The sequence below is a fragment of the Fulvia fulva genome, chromosome 2, assembly GCF_020509005.1.
Source record: "Fulvia fulva chromosome 2, complete sequence".
In the NCBI taxonomy this organism is placed as follows: domain Eukaryota; kingdom Fungi; phylum Ascomycota; class Dothideomycetes; order Mycosphaerellales; family Mycosphaerellaceae; genus Fulvia; species Fulvia fulva.
In genome coordinates, this window is record NC_063013.1 from 3430837 (window position 1) to 3454956 (window position 24120).

Genomic DNA, 24120 nt, shown 5'->3' on the forward strand with positions numbered 1-24120 from the left:
GTGCCACCGAAGAAGACGCGATTCGTGACGACGCGTCAACACGTGACAGTATCCAAGGAGCGCAGTAAATCTTCACCATCACATACGTTCATTGACTTGAAAACTGTCACGAATGAGTTCTGATCATCTCACTGGTTTCATTCCACTTTGCACAAGCTATGCAAAAAAGGGTGTTGGCTTGTCCTCTGTCGAGAAGTGAAGAGCCCTAGACATGAACGAACTTAACAAGATTCCCATCCCTTACAACGCCGTCCGAACTGCCTCGGGATCAGTAGTCCCTCCAAAAATGCAATGCATCGCTTCGTTTCGTCTTGGGTAACAACAATCGAGCTCGAGCTTAGCCCATCATAAGAACTCCGGCTCTCAAGGATTTGTCACGGGCTTTTCCTTTCCCATTTAGATCATCCCGACTCCTGTGGACCACGAAATGGTAAGTTGTGCCCAAACTTCCCATCAGACAGCCAAGGCTACCGGCTACCTCTGCCCCTCTCATTCGCGTCCGCTAGCCTCTCCCTCTCGATTCGTATCCTCGTCGCTTCCGTTCCATCATCCTCAACCAACTCCTTGAACCAATCGTGATTCAACGCCTCTCTCGCCGTGATCCTCTTCTTCGGATCATACACGAAAATTTTCCGTAACAGGTCCAAAAAGAGCTTGTTGAACGGTGTTGTCTGAGGTATAATGTCCTCCAACCGTTTCATCCCTCGCACGAATTTCCTAGATTGGCGCGGGGTGTCAGGGAGGGGATAGTTGAGTTGTCCGTTTTTAAAGAAGCGGGCTGCCGAGTTACGATCGTTTCGTTTCGAGACTTTCGATACTTCTCGGATGAGGTGACGATCAATTGACTTGCCAGTGACAGCTTCCATCATGCCGAGGTGTTCGCAGCAGTCGTGAGTTTGGAAGAGCGCATCTCCAGTCCAGCACTCGACTAGGATACAGCCGAGTGACCAGAGGTCAATCGGGTGTGACCAACCTGTAATTGCAAATCAGTCGCCATTTCATCTCGAGTCAGGGCTAGGGGAAGCTTACCAATGCCCAGTATGATCTCTGGTGCGCGATAATGCCGCGTACTGACGACAGAGGAGTGATACTCGTCGTCGAACGTAGCACTACCAAAGTCGATGAGGTTGATCTGAGGGCTAAGCAGGACCCTCCTGAACTTCGCTGACCTCGAGGTCAAAGTACTTGACGATGGGATGTTGCGGTTGTAGGTGAACGTCTGGTACGTATGGTTGAGCAGTAGAATATTCTCTGGTTTCAAGTCGGTGTGAATGAGGTTGAGGTCGTGCAGGAATGCGATAGAGCCAAGCAGCTGTCGTGCAAATGCCTGAATATGTGAGCCTGGAAAAGGCACGAAGCCGCCGCTCTTAAGGAAGTCGAAGACCGATAATCCAAGCAGAGGTGTCACGATGCAGATGTGCCCTCGCCAGTCGAAGCAGTCTCGTAGTTGAATGCATCGATTTCGGTTGTGTTCATCGGCAGCACGCAAGGTCTGCAGGACTCGTAGCTCGATGCGACTAGCATCGCGGTACTGGTTCAAGTTGTCAGCGGGTTGTCGTAAGTGATGAGGATAAAGTGGACGATGCGCACCTTGGGCACTGCTCGGATGATCTTGACTGCTACCTCCTTCCGCGTCTTGATGTCGACTGCACGCACAACTTTGCCAAAGGTACCTTGGCCGAGTAATGATATGAGACTGTATCGTTCGCCAAGTCTGCTGTTCTCTTGCACGATGTAATGGCCATCCTCATCGTCAATCTTGTTAGTAGGCTTGTGACGCTGCGGGAACACAAGTTAGTCACATTCGCATCCCAGTGAAGCCTGACACGGCAAACGTACGTCGTGTATGGCAGGCACCTGAACGTCCTTCTGTTTCTTGGCCTGCCTGGGTGGAGGTACGTACTCGCCGTACTCTGCGAGGTAACCTTTGGGTCCGGATCGCTCACTTTCCTGCTTCTTCAGCGCTGCATCTGACCCTCTCGTAGTGCGCTTTCGTTTCTGTCCGGTCTGTGTCGTGTCGTATTTGCTACCCGTGCTCGCTTGTGATGCTAGGGATGTGGGTGCGGTCGTGGCTTGTAAGCTTTCCGTCGAGGCACCATTCGAGTATGTGTATGGCGTGTTGCTGTTGCTGTACGCCGCTACCTCACCGCTGCCTCCGTGCACACGTCGCTTCTTATCGACATGCCCTGAGCTACTCGAGCCATTGGTGGTGGGTTGCTGCTGAGGTCGCTGAATCGTCGCTGGAGGTGCCGGACTATCATCATCGTGAATCTCGATGATCTCAGCTGGAGGCTTCCCACCAAAGAATGCGACCCAATCGACAGGAGACTTGTTGTTGCGCTTCCTCCCTCGCTCTGCGCTGTCGGATTGTTGAGCATGGTTGTGGTAGGTTGCCGGCATGTCAACAGCAGCTGGCGCACGTGATGTGCTTGCCGACTGGTGGTGCTGGGGTGGCGGAGGAGGAAGTTGTCTCTGCTGTAACTGTTGAGCGGATCTGCTTTCCGTGCGTCTTAGATCTTCATGCGGGAGCTGCTGGGTGATGCCGTTGGAGTAGCCGTATTCAGCTGCTCGTGACTGGCTGTGGGCGTGCGAGTATGCACCGTTGCTCATGCCACTGGCAGGCCTCGGCGGAGGAGGAAGCTGGCGACTCGACAAGTTGCTCGAGGGCCGGGTCGGGATATTGTGGTGATAGCCGTTGCTCAGGTTGCTCGATGGCCTGGGAGGCGGGAGGTAGCGGTCTTGCGGCGAGGGCAGATAGCCAGACGCCCGCTGGCGGTGGTCGAGATGTTGGTGCGGCGGCAGCGTCTGCGTGAGCGTCTGTGGCGTTGACATGACGGTGTCTGCGGGTTAGACGGTCATGGACGGTGTTGCTGGGAGGGGTTGGAGGAGGGAGTGGGAGACGTCGCTGCCGGCAGAGCGAAATCTCGTCCTGATGACCTGGTCGCAGTACGGCTATTGGGACCACAAGCTGCAGCGACGCCGCTCGGGTGCGTGCTAACGCTGCATGCTAGCACAATGCTGGCGGTAGTCGGTTGTGTGTGCGGAGGGATGGGTGTGTAGTCTGCACTCGGCGTGGGAGGGCTCTCGTGGAGGAGCAGAGGTGGGTGTGGGCTTGGGTGGATGCTGAGCAATGGGTAGAGACTAGTCGATGTCGCCGGTCGGAAGAAGGACAGAGGCACAGACCCTGCAACCTTCCAGGTTGGCCTCAAAACAGACCAGACATTCACTTCACAATTGACTCGAATTGGCTATTGACACGTGCTACAGTATGCACGGCTCGCTGTTCACAGTCTCGTCGCTTTGGCCCAACAGCGTCAGCACGGATATTGAAGGGCACGCTGAGACGAGCTTAACATGAAGGTAATCACGTTGTCTGTCCAGGTCATCTCCAAGCTCTCTTGTGCGAGCTTGACATGGACTCGCGAGCTACTCGCTAGCACTCTACTGTTCCACCGACATGCACATCTCCTGACAGCCGTCCCACTGCCAGCATACACTGCCGCGACTTTGCTTTCAAAGCACACGCACACGTGAAGCCGTACCTTGAAACCGATCCGTAGCACGTGGCAGTGGGAGGACCAAGGCAAATACTCCGTCACTATTTTTGCAAACCTCTCGCCATATGTGAGATGAGATGACAGGAGCATGTTCAATGGACCTTTCTCCATGCTACTCGACACTGCTTATTGTCTGCATCAGATCACGAAGATCGCACAAGCGTAGAAGTTCGCAGTTATCTGCATTCTCACTACCACGTGCTCCGCCCACACAGTCACTCTATCTATTCAATGACCGCTACGTACGCGGGCATACCTATCACTTTGCTATCACTTTGCCGCCAACTCCTCTCTCGAATCTAACGTCGACTTGGGTTACTCGCTTTACTGATCTCCGCCCATGCAGCCTCAAATCCTCTCTTCACCTCCTTGTAGCTCACGATGAACATGCTCTGCTCATCGCGGCTGATGAGTTGTATCTTCTCATCAATCCCAGCGTCCAGTTTGTTCAGGCATGTGACGATATGCCCTAAGTCAAGCACTGGCCGACCTTCAGGGTCCACTTGGTGAAAGACAAAGTCGCGGAAGAGCTTCAAGTAGTATCTCTCGCCGGTCTCTGACCACGCTGACCCGGGCTGGTTGAGGAGTGCCGGGTTCGTCGTTGCATTGGGAGTACTGCCGGTATCCGGACGCTCAAGTATAACGTTGAGCTTCGCCAGTAGTCTCGCCAGGCGACCGTTCTCGAGCTCCCGCATTAGGTTTGATGTGAGATCATCCTCGAGGTGCAGCACGCTGTCAAACGCCGTCAAGACCTTGTCGCTGATACTTGTAAGTAACGCAGCGATGTTGTATTCCGGTGCTGATTGTGGGGCTGAGCTTCCCGTGGCATCAACTGCTACTGGAGGTATAAGCAGCCAAGCGATACATGAGCGAAGGCGTTCGCTGTACGATCGGCTGACCTGCTCCAATGCCTTCAGTATGTTCTGATGAGCGGCCACGTTACGAGTGGCAACCCCCAGAATCAGACGACCTAGATCTCGAAGGTCGTTTCTCTGTAGGTCGCCCAGATCACGGTCCTGGCCGTGGTGTAAAATGTCAAGGATGCCACACGCTCCCAGGCGCACGCGATTCTTAGATGTCAGCAGAACCTTTGACGGCGTTATGGTCTGTGCCGCCAAGCTTGCATCATGTATCGTCTTCATGGCACTAGCCATCTGTACAATGTAGCCCCAGATTTCGCCTTCCTGTGTCACTTGCGCACTTGCTTTGCCGATGGTTCTACCTGTCGAGAAATGTTTCTCGGCCAATGTCTGGGATTTCGGATGGTAGTCTGTGACAATGATCAAGGAACTGTCGTTGAACCATCTGCCGGTAAAAGCATCATGTATTTGCACAATGCTGCTGTTTGAAATTCGCTTCCAGTGGTTGATTGTCCGTATGCAAGCCTCATCAGTCAACCTGAAGCCTGCAATCCGCCGAAGAGCGTATACATGTCCATCGCGGCTGGAATCCGCCTTATAGATCCAGCTCGGGTAGCCAAATGTAGTCTTGCTCCCTGTATTGTTCGAGTCAAGTGCGACAAGGGAGTGGAAGTACTCCACATTCATAGGCAGAGTACTATTCGCGAATGTCTGCAGAGTCGCTTCCGACTTTTGTTGCAACTCTTCTCGCAGGTTGTCGGGCAGGAAGAAGTCTGCTGTGCTACGCTGATGAGGCATCAGATTCTCCCGCCGGGGACCGATGGAGGCGTAGAGATGGTAATTGAGAGGATGTTTATAGCTAGAGGCATCTTGGAAGAACGGCTGGCCTCCAAGAGCAGGTGCTTGTTGCGCATAAGGATTGAGCTGGGCCGCTTCTATGCTTTGGTGTGTGAGGAAAGGATCGCCAAAAGTGCCAAGTTGCTGTTGAAGCTGGGGCGCATGGTCAACCTGGAATTTACTGTCAGTATTGTTGGTCTTCTTCTCATGCTGTAGAAGTCTGACCTGCGAAGATGCTAAGAACGATTGGCTTAGGATGAACTCCTGGAATTGCTGTGATGGTTGGAACGTCATTTGTGGGTTGAAATCCCCTGAGTGTTCTTTCGAATGCGACGCGGCAGCTGGTGTGACAGAACCTGTTGTGCAATAAGTCAGCATTATTTTGACATCGCCACACAACGCCTTACCAGATCCACGAGGAGTGAATGCAGCGGCAGAGGCGGCTTTTGGCGATATGCCAATTTTCGCAGGCTGAACATTCATAGGCTTAGGCGTGAAAGACGGTGACTCAACGTTGAGAGACTTCTTCGGCCTGTGATCAATCTTTAGCATAGGCACCTCAGGCAAGTTTACAGCCGGACTGACACGTTGAGGCCATTGGGCGCGCCGGAGCCAAAATCGTGGTTGTAGTTGCAGGTGCCTGGCGAACAGTGATAAGCTTCACGCCCATCGTCCATTTTGCCTCAAATTGCTAACCTTCCAGATGCTTCCTACACTGTGGCCCATTTCTACAGAGTACAGAATTGATGGGCGCACGGTTTTCGTAGCGTTGCCGTCCAGCATTGCTTGCAATGCGCATTGATCCACCAGACATAGTTGACATGTCATTCCCACCACTGAATTCTCATCAAGCCGTCCTGGTATAGCGAAAGATGGTCCAGTAGTCCGATGAGATCTTCCGCTGGCGAGCTGATCACCAGCTCGAGCGGCTGAGTTCCTACGTTGGCGCTGTAGAAAACCGATCGCGCTTCCGTGCTCGCATGGGTCAAGCTAGCGCAGATACTTCCCTCCGCTGCGCGCTGCGCAGTCTGAAGCGCGTTCGCGGAGATCACGAAGAGAAGAGTGTCCTCGTCAGCAGGCGTGTCTCGTGGGGAGGTAGTCGTACTGGCTGTTCCATCATGAAGCGGCCATCTGGAAACCGACCGACCAGAAAGCGCCTGCCGCCCAAATCAGATCTAATGATGCCGATGGAGAAGGAAGAGCCAGCTTCCAGTGGAAGTGAATGCCAAGTATTGGGACGCGAAGTGATGTCTGATGTCTGGTTGGCAGAGAGACTGAGAGAGTCAGGTACACCGTACACATGGAGGCGGGTCCAGCACGGCCCTACCCGTCGGACTTAGGCTTGTCTATATGTAGGAGTCTAGGAGATACTGTATCTGTACATGTACTTTATCTTGCACCTGTCGCATCGCATTGCATTACCTCTCTCCACCATCATCATAGAGACCAGCGCGACGACATGGCTGGCTCTCCAACAGACTTGACTGCGCTCACAGAAGAGCAACAGCTTGCCCTTCAACAGTTCACCTCCGTCACCGACCAAGAGCTCGATGCAGCGCTACCTCTCCTCCAGCGATGCCAATGGAACGCGCAAATAGCCATCACGAGATTCTTCGACGGTGATGCAGAGACGGTCGACCCAGCTGCTGAGGCTGCACGTGCGCCCCCGCCACAAGACACGCGGCGAGCAGAGACGCTCATGGACAGCATACCGAACAGATCGTCCACATCACGAAGCAGAGCATCCGGGCTTGAGCCTGCGCCGAGAGTTGTCCCAACTCCAGAGAACCAACTCACTCAGCAACTACCTTTCCCATTCTCCCTCATACTATTACCCTTCAACCTCACATACGTCCTCTTCCAGCGACTTCTAGGCACAGTCGGCTACTTCTTCCCGGTCATACCGCGGTTATTAGCTCGCTTCTGGTCAGGCAGGGCATCGCGACCTTCAAGAGATGCATCGAGGAGACCGTTGGGGCCGAGGGACACAGCAGCGCGATTCATCAGGGAGTTCGAGGAGGAGAATGGAGGGACACATGGGACATTACCTTTCCACGAAGGGGGCTACGCGCAAGCCTTCGATCTGGCCAAGCGGCATCTAAAGTACTTGCTTGTGGTCTTGTTGTCGCCTGAACATGATGACAATACGCTCTTTGTCCGCGAGACACTGCTCTCGCCGGAGTTCAAGACGTTTGCCAACGACGACAACAACAACATTGTACTATGGGCAGGCACTGTTCAGGATGCTGAGGCATACCAAGTCAGCACAGCTCTCAATGTAACCAGGTTCCCTTATGCGGCATTGATTGTGCATACACCTTCGGTATCGTCAACGGCTATGTCGAAGGTAGCGACCTCATCTGGACCCATAGCAGCGCAGGACCTAATAACGAAGCTTCGAACAGCTATGCAGGCTCAGAGCGCAGAACTGGACAGAGTCAGAAGGCAACGTTCAGAACAGGCGCAGACAAGGAACCTAAGGCAGGAGCAGGAAAGTGCCTATGAGCGGTCACTAGCACAAGACAGAGAGAAAGCAAGACGGCGGAAGGAGGAAGAAGCGCAAAAGGAAAAGGCCGAGCGCGAGGAGCGCGAGAGATCCGAGCAGAAAGAGAATAAGGCACGCAATCTGGCGCAATGGAGGAGACGGCGGGCGCAGAGTATACACGCAGAGCCCGGTGCAGACGTCAAGGATGCAGTCCGGATCAGCTTACGAATGCCTTCTGGTGAGAGGGTGATACGAAAGTTCAGACCTGATGCCGAGCTGGAAGAACTCTACGCTTTTGTGGAGTGCTATGACCAGCTTGAGGAAGTGTCCGAGAAGGAGGTGGCAGCACCTACAGGCTATCAGCACACATACAAGTTCCAGCTCGTGTCGCCAATGCCAAGGGAGGTGTATGACCTAGAGAAAGGTGGCAGCATACGGGATAGAATTGGCAGGAGCGGCAACCTCATTGTTGAGAAGATACTTGGCGAGGATGACGAAGGAGACGAAGAAGATGAATGATGGAACGTAGCAAGCTGACATAGCTGCAATAGATTGGCAGTGCTTGATATGCCTGCAGCGGACTGTATGGTCCGCCCACACCACGAGATTAGACCTTCGTGTGTTCGCCCTGCGAAGTCTTGTGAAATCAGCTCAGAGAATCACTCATCAGGGCGCATGAACGTTGATTGTACTCACATGAACAAAGATTACTAACATCCTGCCAGTCTTTCCGCCATACCACTGGATACGAGTACGGTAAAAGCGGCTAGCAGTGCATCATTGTGGAGCATCTCGAGCCCCTCCATTGTCAATCCCACCGCCAAGATACTTTCGCCCAGGAAGTCCAGACACAGTGTGAGCCATGTCGTGGTAGCGTAACAACACTGCAGAAGGTCAAAGGAAGAAATGGACGCAAGCCCACGATTCCAGGGCTGAGGTCAAAGGAACATCATGCCTGCCAACCGGAGTCTCAGGTCTCGTCCTACCCGAGCCCGAACTCCACCTTCGCGAAGCACAACCTTTACCACATGCGGCAGTCTAGCTGAGCGACTACTGCGCCAAGTTGCTCAAGGTTGCATAACCGTGGACCCTCTGTGGTACCATGGTCTCGTAAGCGTGATGGATGAGCCGACACAAAGCTGAATGCTGTTTGACTTCATCTCACTTTCCTCTACCACGAACGGGACCTTGACTACTGATCCTTACAGAGCATAGCTACTCGTCAACTCTTCAAGAAGTCGTCAGCAATCTCGCTATCTGAGCAAGATGGTGCTTTTGGAGGAACATGAGTTCACCTGGGCGGAGAAGAAGACTGCCTACCTCGCTGCTGGTCCTAAAGAAGGACCACTCTTGATCTTCATCCATGGTGTGCCCGTCTTACCATGCTATCATCTACAAAGACTGACATAACCCCCAGGCTGGCCGGCCATCGGCTACACATGGAAGCCTCAACTAGAGACTTTTGCATCTCTTGGCTTTCGTGGAATCGCACCTGACATGCCCGGTAAGGCGAAAAGACCCGAGAACGGGTGAAGTGTAGCTGATCCGTTCAAACCAGGTTATGGCGGCTCATCGGCCCGCAAGGTAACAGAAGACTACTCCCTCGAGGAGATCAACAACAGCATGGTCGCTCTCCTCGGGCATTTGGGTAGGGACGAAGCGGTTTGGATCGGGCACGATTGGGGATGTGGTGCAGTCTGGTCCTTCGCGGAGCACTACCCAGAAAAGACAACCGCAGTCTGCGGCATGGCAGTCCCCTCCCACATCATAGAACTCGGCCTCGAGCAGGAGGTGAAGTATGTCAACCGCGAAATGTATCCCAAGGACAAGTATCCTTACGGCCAATGGGACTACCAACAATTCTACGTCGAATCCTTCGACAAAGCAACAGCCTGGTTCGACAAGGACCCCGCCGCCTTCCTCCGCGCAGGCTACTCCAAAGGCAACCCGGCCAGTCTCGGCCAGCCAGCTTTTACATCACAAGTCCGCGCCCAGGGTGGGTGGTTCGGCGGCGTTGCGGAACCAGACCCAAAGTGGAAGCAGATCCCAGCCGAGAACATCTGCATCGACGAGGAGACGTACCAAAAGTTGGTTGAGGCGATGGCGAAGACGGGCTTCTTCGGAGCGGATAGTTGGTATGCTAACCATGAGAGGAATCGGAAGTATTATGATGAGAAGGCGAAGCATGAGGGCAGGTTGAAGATGCCGGTGTTGTTCGTTGAGGCGAAGTTTGATACGATTTGCGATACTGTCAACTCGAGGTTGGCGGAGCCGATGAGGAAGATGTGCGACAAGTTGACGGAATGCAGCATTGGTGAGTTCGCGATTGATGGATGGGCCCAGAGTGAAGGGGTGCTAATGTGAGACTGCAGATTCTGGTCACTGGGTTGCGCAAGAGAAGCCGACGGAAGTGAACGGTGTGATTGCGAGATGGATCGTGGAGGAAGTGCCCACAGCGTGGCCAGGGTACTGGGGCAACAAGGGATTTATCAAGTCAAAGGTGTGAGGTAACAATGTAGCCGAAGCATGCGCTGAGAGAGCGTGAAGTCGAAGCCCAGTGGAATGTATTGCTACTGTGATCTACTTACCCTAACAGCAGATATGCGCTTCGAAAGCTCCCCTGCAAGGTCAGACGCCGATAGCCTGGGTGAGCATCTGTCTCCATGCTGTTCTCAGTACCCCGACAGGACCACTTACTACCCGTTCTTAACGTCAAGCTTCCCATTGATATACGCAACCGTAAGCGGCTGACCATGTGGGGCATGCAGTGCCAACTTTGAGCTGTTGAGGGCGCCACGGATCTCGTCCGAGCTCATAGTCTTGCGAGTGGCGTTGAGGACTGACGAGCGACGGGAGTGGTGCTTATGGTCGTCTAGTTGAGATCAGTGGCTAGAACGATCGATGCTTGTCAATTGTCGCGTACAGGTGTGACGGACTCCTGGGGCGTGCCTGCCGTGGTAGGTCATCTTGAAGCGTCGATCTTGCTGGCGATGTGAGCTTGAGATTGGTGCGGCTTGGTTCCAGTGACTTGAAGCCTCGAAGACAATGAAGACGGGAGGGATGGAGAACGTCAATCGAGGCCAGCCTGCTCTCATATACCCACAGCGGGGTTGCGAGGCAGAGCTGAGGTCGAGAATCAAGCACGAGGAGCACAAGATGGAGTTTCAGCCTCGTCTGCCTTGCCATGCAGTCCATGTTGTATCAGCATCAAGTTTGCGCCCACACACTCTTTCGAGCCTCTATTCGAGCGCGCACGCTGCTGCGAATGGTATTAGAATTTTCCGCGACCAAATTGAGTTACCCATCGATGATATGAACCGTCCAGGGCCAGGCCGTTGAACGTTGTACGATATAAGCTTTGTCCCTAGCTGCAGGCAAAGCTAGTTCTAGGCCTTTAGCCGCCATGCGCAACGGTAGCAGATGCGAAGTGCGCCTCGTGACGCTATTTTGGTGGCTCCAGAAAGTGAACTATCGTTGGATGATATCCACAGCCGCACAAGGTGTGTTCGGTGATGCGGATGAAGCGAGGTGCATACCTGCAAATCGGTGCTTTCATCACATGCCGAATTGACTTCACCAATTACGACAGCACACTGGAAAGCGGTCATACAAGGAATAGCAGGAAGTCATCTCTCGATCCATGTGCCACCAGCGGTCGCTTGAGATGCAGAAGCCCGACCGAACGGCGAAGCGCAGATGCTCTCGTTTTCGGTCGCTTGGATATCGTCGACGAGAACTTGGGGTTATATCGCGATGGTCATTCGTGTGGATGTGGTAGTAAGAAGTCCGCGATTGTTGGTGTGAGCGGCACGCCACTGCACGCAGATGCACCAACCCCTGGCACGTCATGCGCAGCAATCCATGAAGTGATTGGCGGAAGAGCAACGTGGCAATCCGACGGTCGCCTTGACATCTTACGCTCTTCTCTCCCGGCAGTGTCAACTTTTGCCCCGCAACGACATGCTCGATGGGATAACCTCTTCTTCGACTTTTATCGTTTGAGTCTTGAGGCACTTGACCCTAGATGATGGACGCGACCTTCAGATTCAGATCCGCGATGCGTAGCCGTTGGGGTGCAGTTCGGGTGACGATTGTGTGTGCAGATGTGGAGGATAATTGTGCGGGCCCAGAGCACAAAAGATGCCGATCGCGCAGGCTCTGGCTCAGCACTGCATGACCACACAAAGACTGATCACCTTTTGCACGTTGTTAGTGAGATCAAAGACACGCGAGACTTCCTCGCACAACCTGTATATCATGAGCGTGTGTCATCTTTCTCTCATCAGAGCTGTATATCATGAGCGTGTGTCATCTTTCTCTCATCAGAACGCCGTCCATGCAGCCACACCATGCTTGCAAACGACCAGCGGAAGAGCAAAAAACATACAGCACGAGATTTTCCCTCGTCAAGTTACACACACAATTCAATCATACGCAGGTGGATTGCAGCCATCAAACCCTTCTTGGGATCTTCAGGGATAGCTTAAGCTAGACCTACCAACCCCCATCGCATGGTGAGGGCCAGTCGACTTCTGGACGATTGAGATGTGGTCACCCACGATAGTGCTAGTCTCGCGGTCAGGGAGCTTAGGGGAGTGAGAGCGGTTGAAACGCTTCTACTCCAGCTACCAACCCTGACCTTTGGCCGTATGTGCTGGAACTTTGAACGCGGGGTCTTATGTAGGTTGGCGTTTGACTGGTCGGGAGGGTGGTGTGAAAGTGCGTGTCTTCGCTGCATTCTGCACTTCGGCAGCGAATCGCCGCCTTGTCACCTCACCTCCCCTGAGCAATTCTTTCACACTCGGGTGTCGTCGGACGAGTGGAGCGTGTCCAAACAGTGCACCTCGAGCAGCAATGCAGAGCATGATACTGGCCACGCCAGTAAGTAGACCCTCATCGAGTGTATGTAGAGCTTGCACATGGTTGCCGACATGTCATCGGCGTTGGGTGGTTCCTGCACTGCAAATCAGCCAATGCCATCAATCCATTGGGAGTCCAACAGATCTCGTCTCAGTACCTACTCGGGTATGCCAGGGGCGATCGTTCAGTGCTCATGATGAAAGCAGCGTGATGGAGATGGCGTTGTATCGCGTTGCATGTGAAAGCGGAGGTGAAATGTGAAGCTTGGAAGTGAAGAAAGCTCACTTGAGGCTCAGACCCGGCTCAAAGCCCGGCACTAATCCACATGAGTGCATTTCTGGTCTGAGCTGACCTTGCATCACATGATCACATCTTCTCGTGCTCGCACAAGCACTTTACTTTCACCACAACACTTCCTACACAGCACCCAGGTAGCTAGCCCAGTATGGGTAAAGGTGAGTCGCAAGACCTCGATAACTCATATACATGCTAACGCGACTGTAGGCACGGACAAGCTGTACGTATGTTTCGAATGCGACTGGGATCCATCAATCTTCCTCACTAACATGCGCCCAGATCACACACAGCGAGTGGTCGTCCGAAGACGCCTTCTCTGCCAGCGCTGGCGCAAATGCCCGCAAGTCTGCGAACGCCGGAGCCGGAGCCAATTTCAAGCGTCTACCATTCAGCTTCTGTGCCGTATCGCTACAACCTTTCGAGCACCCAGTCTGCACTGCCAACGGCACCATCTTCGACCTGACCAACATCTTACCATGGATCAAGAAGCACGGAACGAACCCAGTCGATGGACAGCCATTGAAGAGCTCTGGGCTGATCAAGCTCAACTTTGTCAAGAACGAAGAGGGCGAATACGTCGATCCGGTGACATTCAAGGTCATTACCGACAACTCACATCTGGTCGCATTGAAGACCACGGGCAATGTGTTCAGCTATGACACAGTTGACCGCTTGAATATCAAGGCGAAGAACTGGCGAGATCTCGTCAACGACGAGGAGTTCAAGCGGAGCGACATCATCACATTGCAAGATCCGCAGAACATTGAGTCTAGGAATCTCAGCCACTTCAAGTACATTCAAGACGGTACGAGCACTCTGACGCCAGAGAAGGACGCTGAACGAGGCGCCGGGATCAACGACCAGAACCTTGGCTCGGCAGGAAAGATCATCAAGGCGAAGGAGGCTGTTGCCAAAGCCAGGGCGGAGCGGGAGAAGGCAGCGAACCAGGCCAGTGGCTCTGCTGAAGCACAGGCTCTTGCGAACGCGCGAAAAGCACATGCAGATGTCGCAAAGTCCTCCCGAACTACCAAGCCACTTCCGTACAATGCAGCACAGTACACCAACGGACAAGCAGCAGCTTCCTTCACAAGTACCGGTCTTACGCCATCGACATCTACTGAACATGCCATCATGAGCGACGAAGAGTATATGCTCAAGCCGAAGCGTGTCAAACAGAAAGGCTATGCTCGCATGTCGACCAACCTGGGCTCCGTCAACATTGAGCTCTACCCCGAGTATGCCCCGAAAGCTGTATGGAACTTCATCCAGCTCTCGAAGCGCGGCTACTACAACAATGTCGCATTTCATCGGAACATCAAGAACTTCATGATCCAGGGTGGCGATCCGACAGGAAGCGGCCGTGGCGGACAGTCTTGCTGGGGCAAATCCTTCACTGACGAGCTCGAAGGCCCACTCACACACGACGGCAGAGGTGTGCTATCGATGGCGAACAAGGGCAAGGACACCAACACGAGTCAATTCTTCATACTATACAAAGCCGCGTCACACCTCAACCGCAAGCACACCATCTTCGGCCGAGTGGTCGATGGACTTGACACGCTAGACAGGCTGGAGAAGGTGCCTGTAGATGACAAGAGTCGGCCTGAACAAGACTGCGTCATTCAGGACGTTGCGATTCTCATTGATCCCTTCGAAGACTTCCTCAAGCAGAGATCGGAGAAGGAGGCAGAAGAGGCGAGGAAGGAGCAACTCAAGATGGAAGGTGGAGCTGAGGATGAGAGAACGACTTGGACAGGCAAACGCATCCGTGCAAATGGCAAGGTGGAAGACAGTGGTGCGGCGAGTGGTGTTGGCAAGTACCTCAAGACTGCTACGCCCGCGGAACAAGATGAAGTGGTGGAAGAGTGGGACGAGGCAGAGCCTCCGCCGACCAAGAAGGTGAAGAAGGGCGGTGGCTTCGGGAATTTCGATGCGTGGTGAGAGGAGTGCTCTCTGACCCTCAGTGCCGACCTACGACGACGACACGTGAACATTGAGGGCAGCTCTCGACCTGCATGATGACTTCTATACGCGGGCGACGTTGCCAAGCAACACAGAGGTCCCCTGAAGCCGCGCTGCCAGCAAACCCGCGCCACGATTAATGGCATTGTTTTGACCCGCACCATCACACGCAAATTTCGCCACTTCACAAGCAACAACAGCCAGCCAGCCTGCATCACTGGTCACACAGCCGCTGCCTTGCCTGCTCAACGCTTCTTCGCGAATTGCTCACGACCCCCATGCTGACAGACGTGCCAACAGACTACCACGTGCTGGACCCTACTACTCACCTCGCTGCTGCTCGCCACCGGACCTAACCCTAGTGCTGTCTGCATGAGACCAGCAGGAGGCTGGCCGCAGTATGCAGCACCCAGATCAGCAGGTCGCGCCTGTGGCTGACATGACAGTCAAGCACCAATGTAGTCCAGAAGCAGACGAATATGACGAAAGCCGCTTCACCATGGAGATGGCTAATGATGAGTCCGACCCCTTCAACCGTAAGCATGCTGATCCAGCTAGATGTATATTCTCTGACCCATTGAACAGCGATCGAGCGCGCCGTCCCATCTGAAGACACAAGCGATACTGTGGCGATGCTTACGGGCATCACCCACCGCATGCGCGCCAGACCCGATCGCCCTTGCCGATCGAATCGTCTTCGCCCTGCCATCTACCACCAGCTCTTCTCCGAGGCCGAGGATATGCTTTTCGACGTTCTGGCTGCTGTCTTCGATGCTCTTCTCCTGGTGAAAAAGATGGGATTCGAGGATGATGATGTTGACCGGATCTGGACACCCCTCACCAACTACACAGACTATCGAAGCTTTTTGCCCGACAGTAAGACTGATGCACTCGTTGGCCCAATGGGAACCGGCAAGTCCAAGCTTCTTTCTTGCCTGCTTGGCACAGAGGATGTCGCGCTCTCCGATGATGGGGACCGAGGCACTCATGTTGTCAGCGAGTTTTGCGGCCCAGAAGTCGCACAGCAGATGCGGTTCAGGGTCAAGGGCGTCTACCGCAGCGATGAGGAGACAATGTCGCTAATGAGATCTCTTGTCAACGATGTGATGGACTACCTAGAAGTCAAGGATCAAGCCGGGCTTCCAGACGGAGGTGAAGCCGCTGCTGAGGCTGTTGAGCTCAAGATGGTCAGTGACAAGGCTGTACAGATTCTGACGACTATGCTTTGTGATGTCAAAGGCTTCTTCGAGGAAGAAACCACCATGAGCTGGTTTGAGGACCAGCACCGCTCCAAGACGTCCAGAGAAGAGATTATGGAATTCATCATTCCCCATATTGAGCGACTTAAGAATGCACGAGGATTTGCCGATGACCAGATCGAAGTGCACAACGCTGACGATGTCTTTGAGCTGGGGGAGATATTCAAACAGCTCTCAACGCCCACCGGTGCAGACGATGGACCACACCCCTGGCCATTAATATCGAAGGTTGAGGTCCATTGCAAGGAAGACCTGCTTGAGACGGGGATTATCATCGCTGACACTCCTGGTCTGGAGGACAAGAACCGCTATGTAGCGCAAAACAACGAGCGCTACCTCAAAGAAAAGGCCGACAAGATCTTGGTGGTCGCACAGTACCTTCGACTTGAGAACAAAGTCGAGCCCATGTTGGAGAGATGCCTTCAAGCAGGCAAGATCTCGAGGACCGAGCTTGTAGTCACCAAAATGGACCAGAAAGACCTGCTCAAGAGACACGAGATCGAGGAACTGGAGGAGTCGGTGAAGCGAAATTTCGCGCGCCGCTTCACGGTCACGGAGCACCCTTCCATTGCCGCATCCCCAGCCGCGAAGATCCTGGTGGATGCAGCGAAGCAGGCGGTGACAGGTTTGGAGAAGATCAATAGTATGCTGGAGGAGTGTGAGAAGTGGGAGAAGGAGAGCGAGGGTCAGCCTGTTTCTTAGGATGCCATTTTGCCGACCGTGCATGAGCCGAGGTGACTTGGGACTGTAAGAGTGTAACAGTGCGCATGGCTTGCGCACACGGGTAGTTGTGCACAGGCGACTTGAAGACCATGGTAGCCTTTGACATGGCGAGATGCCGCAAACATGCTGGCAAATTTGGAAAGTAACAGTACACTCTGTATCCTGCATTACTGGCACAAGAATTCGGATCACCTGCGACGTTCCCGTTTATGCTTTTACTTGATGCTGGTACCTTAGCAAGATGTCAGAGAACAAGTCTCCCCCGCGGCGTAGTGCAGGCCGGATACCACATGAAGTACCGCTGATATTCACTGACTGTGCGCCACTTTTACTTCGATCTCATCGCAGTCGCGCGGCTTGGGTATTAGAGATATCGTTGCAGTCCAGAGCCGGAAGTCGAGAATGGTTAGCGTTCATACTTCTCGCTCGGCTTGAAAGACATAAGTCTGACCGACGGCAGTCGCGACACGGGGAGGGCGACGATGCTCCGTACAGCTAACATATGCATGTAAAGCATACTCTGAAGTGCGCTTCCACGTGCTCCGCGACAATCGTCGCAGCTGTGCTTCGAGAAGTCTCCGCAGCTGGAAGATCGAGAACGATGGCGAAAGTGCAGTTATCTAGGTGAATGCACCAGACGGTCTGCATGGCGTTCTTGTGCTGCCAAAGAGTGCGAAGTGTGAACGCCAGGAGAAGCAGGTCCCACTACGCTTGGTCCTAAGCCAGACCAGCAATATCGCGTCCGAAGACGGCGTTGATGTCGACAATCTCTTCAGTCGTCTGGCACCGGTGCAAACTTTGACAGTTTCCTCAGCTTCAAGCCGTACTTCATGAAGATGAACGGTACAGGTAGCCCCAGACACGATACTGCACCTAACACCGACGCAGCTGGTCCAATCCCCATGTTACGGAACATCGGACCAGCAGCCAAAGGGAGACCGCACGCGAAGATCGATCTCAAGAATGTATTAGCGGATACAGCACTAGCAGCGTAGCGTCCGTACGAGTCGACCAAGTAGTTGATGCATTGTTGGAAGATCGTATTGAAGCCAGCTCCGATGAAGCCAGCAGCAACAACGGGAAAAGCCGAGTGGTAGTTAGGATCAGCTGTCCATCCAAACCAGAAAAGGCCAGTAGTGAAGAGAACGCCGCCTACCAGCATGGGTGGTAGGCGTGCCTCGGGAACAGCTCGACCGTGGTTTCGCGCCATGGCTCTAGCGTAGTGACTTTGATTGCCTAGATTGATGCCGACAGCACAAAGCACACCGACAAACAAGCCCAGGAAAGGTAGTGTCGACACAACCGGGGAGTAGCCACGCATTTCCCGGAACACGATCGGGAATACCTCTAGCGTGAGGTACAGTATCCCATACACGAAGCTGGCGTATATGGCGATACAGGTCACCATTGGTTCGGTGGTCAGCATCCGAAGAGGGCGGCTGAAGTACTTTGTAAGGATATTGCTTGGCTTGATTCGTTCTGCCTCGTGTGGATGCCAGTACCGAGTGTCCCCGGTCTCGTTGCGCAGCTGTTTTGCCTTTCTCTTCAATAGGACGGGGTGGTACACCTCCGGCAGGAAGAAGAATGCCACGGCAACCATTGTAAAGGTGAAGATGGCTTGGATGTACTCAGTCCACCTCCAGCCAAGGCTCTGGTTGACAGTTATGGCACTGCCCATAACAGGTCCAAGTATAGGCCCTGCAGACGAACGTCAGCACTGTAGCGAATCATTGAGCAGATCTTCAGCCTACCTCCAACCACCATCACCGCATAGAAAGTGATGGCAATGCCTCTGGCCTTTGGCTCATACACATCTCCAAGAGCCGCCGAAACGTTACTGATCGGGGCAGATCCAAACACACCACCAAAGAATCTCGTAATAAACAGGCTTGGGGCGTTCTTACTCACTGCACTACCTATCGAAAAGAGGCCCAGTGTGAACATAGCAGGGAGCATGCTCCACTTGCGACCATAGACCTCGCTAATGGGAGCCCATGCACAGGGTCCAAACGCAAAGCCGAGCACATAGAGTGCGACGACGAGGACTGTCGTTTCCTGGCTGACGCCCAGATATGATGACATGACCGGCTCTGCTGGCGCAATGATGGACGACCCTACGGATCCAGTCAATGCCATGAAGCCAAGCTGTAGTGTGATGAAGGCCTTATATGTGTTTGAGAAGTTTCGAGGGTTTGCAGGATCGTTGTCGTCGAATCTGGCCTTGAAAGACTCTTCCCGTACCTCTGGCGGAGCAGTCGGATCTTCTGCAGATACTGGAGATTCGTTCTTCTCCAAGTCCTTCTCTTGACTTGATGCCAAGTCGACATCGCTTCTGGCTTGCTCTTCGTCGCGCTTCTCGCCCGGAGTGGCCATGCCACTGGCTGAAGTGCGACCTGATTCCATGACAGTGGTGATGGCTTGCCAACGCAAGCTCCGCGCCAAAGACACATGGCAGGCGTGCAGTAGGTTATATCCTATCGCGAGACGGTTATCGGCATTCGAGTCCACGCTATGAGATGCAAGTGGCTCCGCCGAAGTCGGTGACGTTTTGGCACGCTTAAATGTCGCCTTGGCCAACAAAGAACACACTCGGCACATTGTTGCCGAACTGCATAGGGTGCGGAAAGATGTAGAGGCTTCAGCGACATGGCAGCAAAGCTCCGAGCGAAGAGCAGGCCGCATAGTGTTAGCATGGCCATGGCCAGTCGAAGTCACTCGACACCAGCACCTCTCGTTGACAGCATATCGGCGGTATCTCCCTAAGTCTCCTGGATCAAACTTCTCTGCGGCTGTTCACGACGAGCTTGCTTCGCGACTCAGGCTGATGTTGATGATGGGTAAGGGTAGGCAAACATGTGAATGCATGCTCGCTACATGCCGTAGAAGATATGTATCGAGCGTGGTGGTATTGGTGTTGATATGTCATGATACCTCACCTCGTCATAAAATGTGCTGTTGGCGGTTGTGAACCTCCAAAGGTAAGCGTAGCGGAGTGGAGCTCTCTACCAACCCTTCTAGACTGCAAAGTAGCGTGCGATCCACGCTACCGCTACCCGACGTACAGTGCTTATTATACGACGACATGGGCGTTAGCGACGAGTATATGTTTGCGAGTTCGCCAACAGGCACAGTGCGGTAGGTCACGTGACCCTAAAACTTGAAAGTTGACCAATCAAAGCGGGCGCCAAGGCTAGTTGAGGGCTGGTATAGAGCTTCACTCCCTCGCTGACGCCTCACCTACGTACTCGCAAGCTCGTACTCCGGTGTGGCTAGCGCTCGGTCGCTACGCTTAACAATGGCCCGAGCTGAGCAAGCTTTGAGGCGTATTAGCTTTCATTACTGTACATAGTACATACATGTATTAGCGTGGGCATGGGTTGCACAAGAACGACAATCACAACGTTCAGCATCCAACCGGTCTCCGGCGCCACACTCCCGAGGCACACGTGACAAGCTTCGTGTGGCTCCCCATCGTCATGGCTGCCAAGATGAGTCTGGCGTCGTGGTCGTGAGCAGGGAATGACCGCGGACGTGTAAAGCCTATACAGTAGCAAGTGTGTCGTTTCCTACCGTTGCATTGCGCCTCGTTTCCTCCTTGTTTGCTTGCTTGTCGCTGGTAGTATTGATCTATTGCTGGGATCCCCTCTCCACACATTGACGCTCGAGCTATGGTTGGAAAGCGTGCCATCAACACCAAGGAACGGGAACAACCACGTCGAACGCACACCGGTAATCGACGGCCTGTGAGCTCCGCGAGCCGGAACAGCGGACGAGATGATCTGGAGAGCGGACTGAGGAACAGACCTAATGGATTCGCCAATGGCAACGCGAGTAGACACGATGCGAGACCTCGTCCTGATGCCGTCAATCGCAAGCCTAAGCCTGATGTCTGGAGGTTCAAAGATGCGGCCAAGACCGCGCTGGAAGATCGCAGGAGAGAAGAGTTGAAGAACACACTGCTGGAAAGCGTGGATCGCAATGAGCTGGAGCAGTTCAGAAAGTCGGATGAGGAGCTGAAGGAGATCAAGAATAAGAAGGTCAGGAGGTTCTACGAAGAGCAGAATGATCGCTTGAACGATTGGCTCGAGGTTGATGCCATTGTCATGGCTGTTGCAGACGATGTACTGGAATCGATGGATCCGGACCCGGACAACGATGGTGATCAAGAGCGAGGCGGTGGCATCCAAGCCGTGCAGGGAAATATTCACGAGCTGCTCCCCGAAGACGAGAAAGAAAAGCGGAACAAAGCAGAAAAGAGGGCAAAGATCGCCATCAACGTCAATGTCGTCGCCAACATCATCCTCCTCATCGGCAAGATCGTCGCGGCCTTCAGCTCCGGCTCCCTTTCCCTCATCGCATCCCTGACCGACTCAGCGTTGGACCTCCTCTGCACCCTCATCGTCTGGACCACCAACAAACTCGTGTCCTGGCGCCTCTCCTTCCTCAACAAGAAGTTCCCCGTCGGTCGCAAGCGCCTCGAGCCTCTCGGTATTCTCGTCTTCAGCATCATCATGGTCATCTCTTTCGCGCAGATTCTACAAGAGTCTGTCGAGAAAATCATGCCTCTCAAAGGGACGGCCGAGAAACTGCCAGCAATCGCCATTGGCGCCTTGGTAGCAACAGTCGTGGTCAAGGGTGTCATCTGGTTTGGGTGTATACCTATCAAGACTACACAGGTGCAAGCACTGGCACAAGATTGTAAGACGGATGTAATCTTCAACACGCTCTCCCTCCTGTTCCCGGTGATTGGCTACTATGCAGACGCGTGGTGGCTTGATCCCGTCGGTGCTGGACTCCTCTCGCTCTTCATCATCTATGATTGGGGCGAGACCTGCTTTGAGAACGTTATTCGCCTCTCGGGCCAGGCCGCCAACGAGAAGCTGCAGAAGAAGCTGATGTATCTGGCGTATCGATTCAGTCCCGTTGTTGATGGATTCAAGAGTGTCGTGGCCTACCACGCGGGCGATGGCATTTGGGTCGAGTATGATGTGCTGCTGCCTGCGGACACGAAGCTCTACCGCAGCCACGATATCGCAGAGACGCTGCAGTATTGTTGTGAGGGCTTGGATGAGGTGGATAGAGCCTTTGTTACCATGGATTACAGCGTGACTGGACCAGTCGGTCACGCTGCTGATGCCGAGAGAGCGTAATGTGGGCATCGTTTGAGTACGATAGAAGTTTGTGCAGCATTTGTGCATAGCGACAGAATATGGGACACGGCCATTCATCGAGATCAGTCATGCACAGCAAAGTCCGGCTCTCTCCTTATCCTTCTTCCTTGACCGATAGTTCCAAAACGCTCGACCTCGCCATTAACAAGACCTTCTTCCTCGAATGTTGACGGTATCGCGGGCCACGCCTTGCATATATCGATCCCGTCTCTGGGATACACGATCTCCAAGAGACAGTAGATGAGGTAGTCGATCACCACCACAATGACAAACAGCTTGCCAGCCCACACTCCACAGCCATAATATCTTTTCAGCCGATCCATGAGAGCGTTGCTGCCCTGCGAAGGTGGTCCATAGTTGTTCCAATCTCCATCATAGAAGCCTTGATTGTCAGTTGCGGGCGGGTGTCCGGTAATCAAGTCGTATACACGCTCTGTTCGTCGTGCAATGTCGGACCAAGAGTACATGTTCTTGACCAGGTCGTGAAATTTGTCGCGGCGCACTGTCCGAGAAGTGAGCAGTCCAACGGCTTCAGTAACGCCTCGGACGACGTCTTCGACCTCTGGGAGCACAAAAACTGTCATGTTGCTTGGCAAGACCTCTGGCACTCCGCCCACTCGTGTCGCAACAACCATGAGGCCGCAAGACGCGGCTTCGACCAGGACAGTGCCGAATGCTTCCGTCAGAGATGTGGAGAGGAGTAGATGGCCACGAATCATCACATCTCGGACTTCCTCATGTCGGATACTACCCAAGAGTTTGACGCGACTTTGACCAGATGGGGTATATACCAGCTGCTGAGGCAAAGAATCCAGCGTCTGCTCTAGATCGATAGCTTTCGGCCCAGAGCCTGCAATGATGAATCGCAAGTTCTCGTGTCGTCGCAGCAGCAATGGTAATGCAGATATTAGAAGATCTGTACCTTTGTTGTAGAAGAGACGTGAGATGACGATAATCGTGATTGGATCGCCGGGTCCCACTGGTTTGCTCGGGTCCGGTGGAGGAGGCAGGAGCGCCCCTTTGTCACTTTGCAGAAAGCCCTGAGCTTCGTGCGACTGGAGTGGTCGGAAGTTACTGGGCACTACTGCGTTGGGTATGACGGATACAGCCAGCGGGTTCAGAGAAGCTCGAAGAGTGGTGTTCTCTTTACTGTCCGCTCGTCAGCTTGATCACCGCCACGGAAAGATAATCACATACCAAGTATGACTGACGCATATGACATGGCCAACGTCACTCAAGCTGAACTTCAACAGTTTGTTAGCCAGTATGCTGGCTGCATCACTGAAGCCGAATAGACTGTGGTCTGTGAAGACCGTGTGCAGACCCATGGTCCTTGCGTGAAGGAGTCCTTCGTGACACAAATTGCTCAGCGAGGCATGACCGTGGACGATCTGAATCTGTTCCCGGATAAAAATCTGCCGTAAGTGCGGGAAGGAGGAGAAGACAGTCGGGAACGTAGTCGATCGGTAGACAACCCAATGTGGTAGGTGGTAGACCTTGAGCCGATTTGTAAGATATCGTATCCCAGTTCTTGTGGGGTTGTGGTACGCGTGCGTTATTATGATGACCTTGTGACCACGATCGATGAGTTTCTGGACAGGAATTCAGCATGATTGTACCATGAGTGTTTGAGACCACTGCCTACACTGGAAACATGGTAGATGTGACTTTCCACGCCACCTGGTTGTGGGTAGAAGAAGTCAGAGATCATACTGACAGACGTCAGCTACACTGTTGGAATGTCCAACAGCATCCTCGTGGTAGCATCGATGCTCACGCTATGTTGTAAGGCATGTTGGCGACTAATACTCGTATCCAGGGGCGCTTGGGCAGGTGGGTGTGCGTCGAGCGCGACACAGCCGATGCTATCGATTCGGCCCGAGAATGTCGGCCTTCAGCCACGGCATTTCTGCATCTACGCTGAAGGTCGCGAATTCGAATTGGATATGGCGTTGAAGGTGGTGGAAAGATGACCCAAGGGTCCAATGGTGATGGATCATCATGGAAGTAATGTCCTTGACTAGCGCGTCTCGCTTGTTCGGTGCGCTCTTCCGAGGGCGGTGTGGGCATTTCTGGAAACCAAAAGTTCGGGTCTGTCTGGGCATTCTG

At 53.6% G+C, this 24120-nt stretch overlaps 10 protein-coding genes across 10 annotated transcripts; 5 read left to right on the plus strand and 5 right to left on the minus strand.

Annotated features, from left to right (window-relative positions):
- Nucleotides 1–467: 467 nt before the first annotated feature.
- On the minus strand, nt 468–2832 carry CLAFUR5_03038 (Dual specificity protein kinase lkh1; the record flags this gene model as incomplete). The annotated part of the gene is made up of 4 exons (XM_047902186.1): nt 468–973; nt 1030–1531; nt 1591–1779; nt 1840–2832. The coding sequence occupies 4 exons, from the start codon at nt 2830–2832 to the stop codon at nt 468–470; spliced, it is 2190 nt and encodes a 729-aa protein (XP_047757636.1).
- A 1024-nt stretch (nt 2833–3856) lies between these two features.
- On the minus strand, nt 3857–6077 carry CLAFUR5_03039 (PAN2-PAN3 deadenylation complex subunit PAN3; the record flags this gene model as incomplete). Its single annotated transcript, XM_047902187.1, has 4 exons — nt 3857–5425; nt 5480–5786; nt 5840–5894; nt 5951–6077. The coding sequence occupies 4 exons, from the start codon at nt 6075–6077 to the stop codon at nt 3857–3859; spliced, it is 2058 nt and encodes a 685-aa protein (XP_047757637.1).
- A 636-nt stretch (nt 6078–6713) lies between these two features.
- CLAFUR5_03040 (FAS-associated factor 2-B) lies at nt 6714–8258 on the plus strand (the record flags this gene model as incomplete). Its single annotated transcript, XM_047902188.1, has 1 exon — nt 6714–8258. One exon carries the CDS (start codon nt 6714–6716, stop codon nt 8256–8258), a length of 1545 nt encoding a protein of 514 aa, XP_047758375.1.
- A 747-nt stretch (nt 8259–9005) lies between these two features.
- On the plus strand, nt 9006–10245 carry CLAFUR5_03041 (Bifunctional epoxide hydrolase 2; the record flags this gene model as incomplete). Its single annotated transcript, XM_047902189.1, has 4 exons — nt 9006–9105; nt 9157–9243; nt 9298–10053; nt 10112–10245. The coding sequence occupies 4 exons, from the start codon at nt 9006–9008 to the stop codon at nt 10243–10245; spliced, it is 1077 nt and encodes a 358-aa protein (XP_047758374.1).
- A 190-nt stretch (nt 10246–10435) lies between these two features.
- Nucleotides 10436–10834, minus strand: CLAFUR5_03042 (uncharacterized protein; the record flags this gene model as incomplete). Its single annotated transcript, XM_047902190.1, has 2 exons — nt 10436–10611; nt 10663–10834. The coding sequence occupies 2 exons, from the start codon at nt 10832–10834 to the stop codon at nt 10436–10438; spliced, it is 348 nt and encodes a 115-aa protein (XP_047758373.1).
- A 2210-nt stretch (nt 10835–13044) lies between these two features.
- On the plus strand, nt 13045–14837 carry CLAFUR5_03043 (Peptidyl-prolyl cis-trans isomerase-like 2; the record flags this gene model as incomplete). The annotated part of the gene is made up of 3 exons (XM_047902191.1): nt 13045–13054; nt 13104–13120; nt 13176–14837. The coding sequence occupies 3 exons, from the start codon at nt 13045–13047 to the stop codon at nt 14835–14837; spliced, it is 1689 nt and encodes a 562-aa protein (XP_047758372.1).
- Nucleotides 14838–15258: 421 nt separating this feature from the next.
- CLAFUR5_03044 (uncharacterized protein) lies at nt 15259–16819 on the plus strand (the record flags this gene model as incomplete). Its single annotated transcript, XM_047902192.1, has 2 exons — nt 15259–15394; nt 15444–16819. The coding sequence occupies 2 exons, from the start codon at nt 15259–15261 to the stop codon at nt 16817–16819; spliced, it is 1512 nt and encodes a 503-aa protein (XP_047758378.1).
- A 793-nt stretch (nt 16820–17612) lies between these two features.
- Nucleotides 17613–19522, minus strand: CLAFUR5_03045 (uncharacterized protein; the record flags this gene model as incomplete). Its single annotated transcript, XM_047902193.1, has 2 exons — nt 17613–18538; nt 18592–19522. 2 exons carry the CDS (start codon nt 19520–19522, stop codon nt 17613–17615), a joined length of 1857 nt encoding a protein of 618 aa, XP_047758377.1.
- A 986-nt stretch (nt 19523–20508) lies between these two features.
- On the plus strand, nt 20509–21990 carry CLAFUR5_03046 (Metal tolerance protein 3; the record flags this gene model as incomplete). The annotated part of the gene is made up of 1 exon (XM_047902194.1): nt 20509–21990. The coding sequence occupies one exon, from the start codon at nt 20509–20511 to the stop codon at nt 21988–21990; it is 1482 nt and encodes a 493-aa protein (XP_047758355.1).
- Nucleotides 21991–22073: 83 nt separating this feature from the next.
- CLAFUR5_03047 (Phosphatidylinositol N-acetylglucosaminyltransferase gpi3 subunit) lies at nt 22074–23805 on the minus strand (the record flags this gene model as incomplete). The annotated part of the gene is made up of 4 exons (XM_047902195.1): nt 22074–23160; nt 23209–23603; nt 23657–23723; nt 23789–23805. The coding sequence occupies 4 exons, from the start codon at nt 23803–23805 to the stop codon at nt 22074–22076; spliced, it is 1566 nt and encodes a 521-aa protein (XP_047758376.1).
- Nucleotides 23806–24120: the final 315 nt, after the last annotated feature.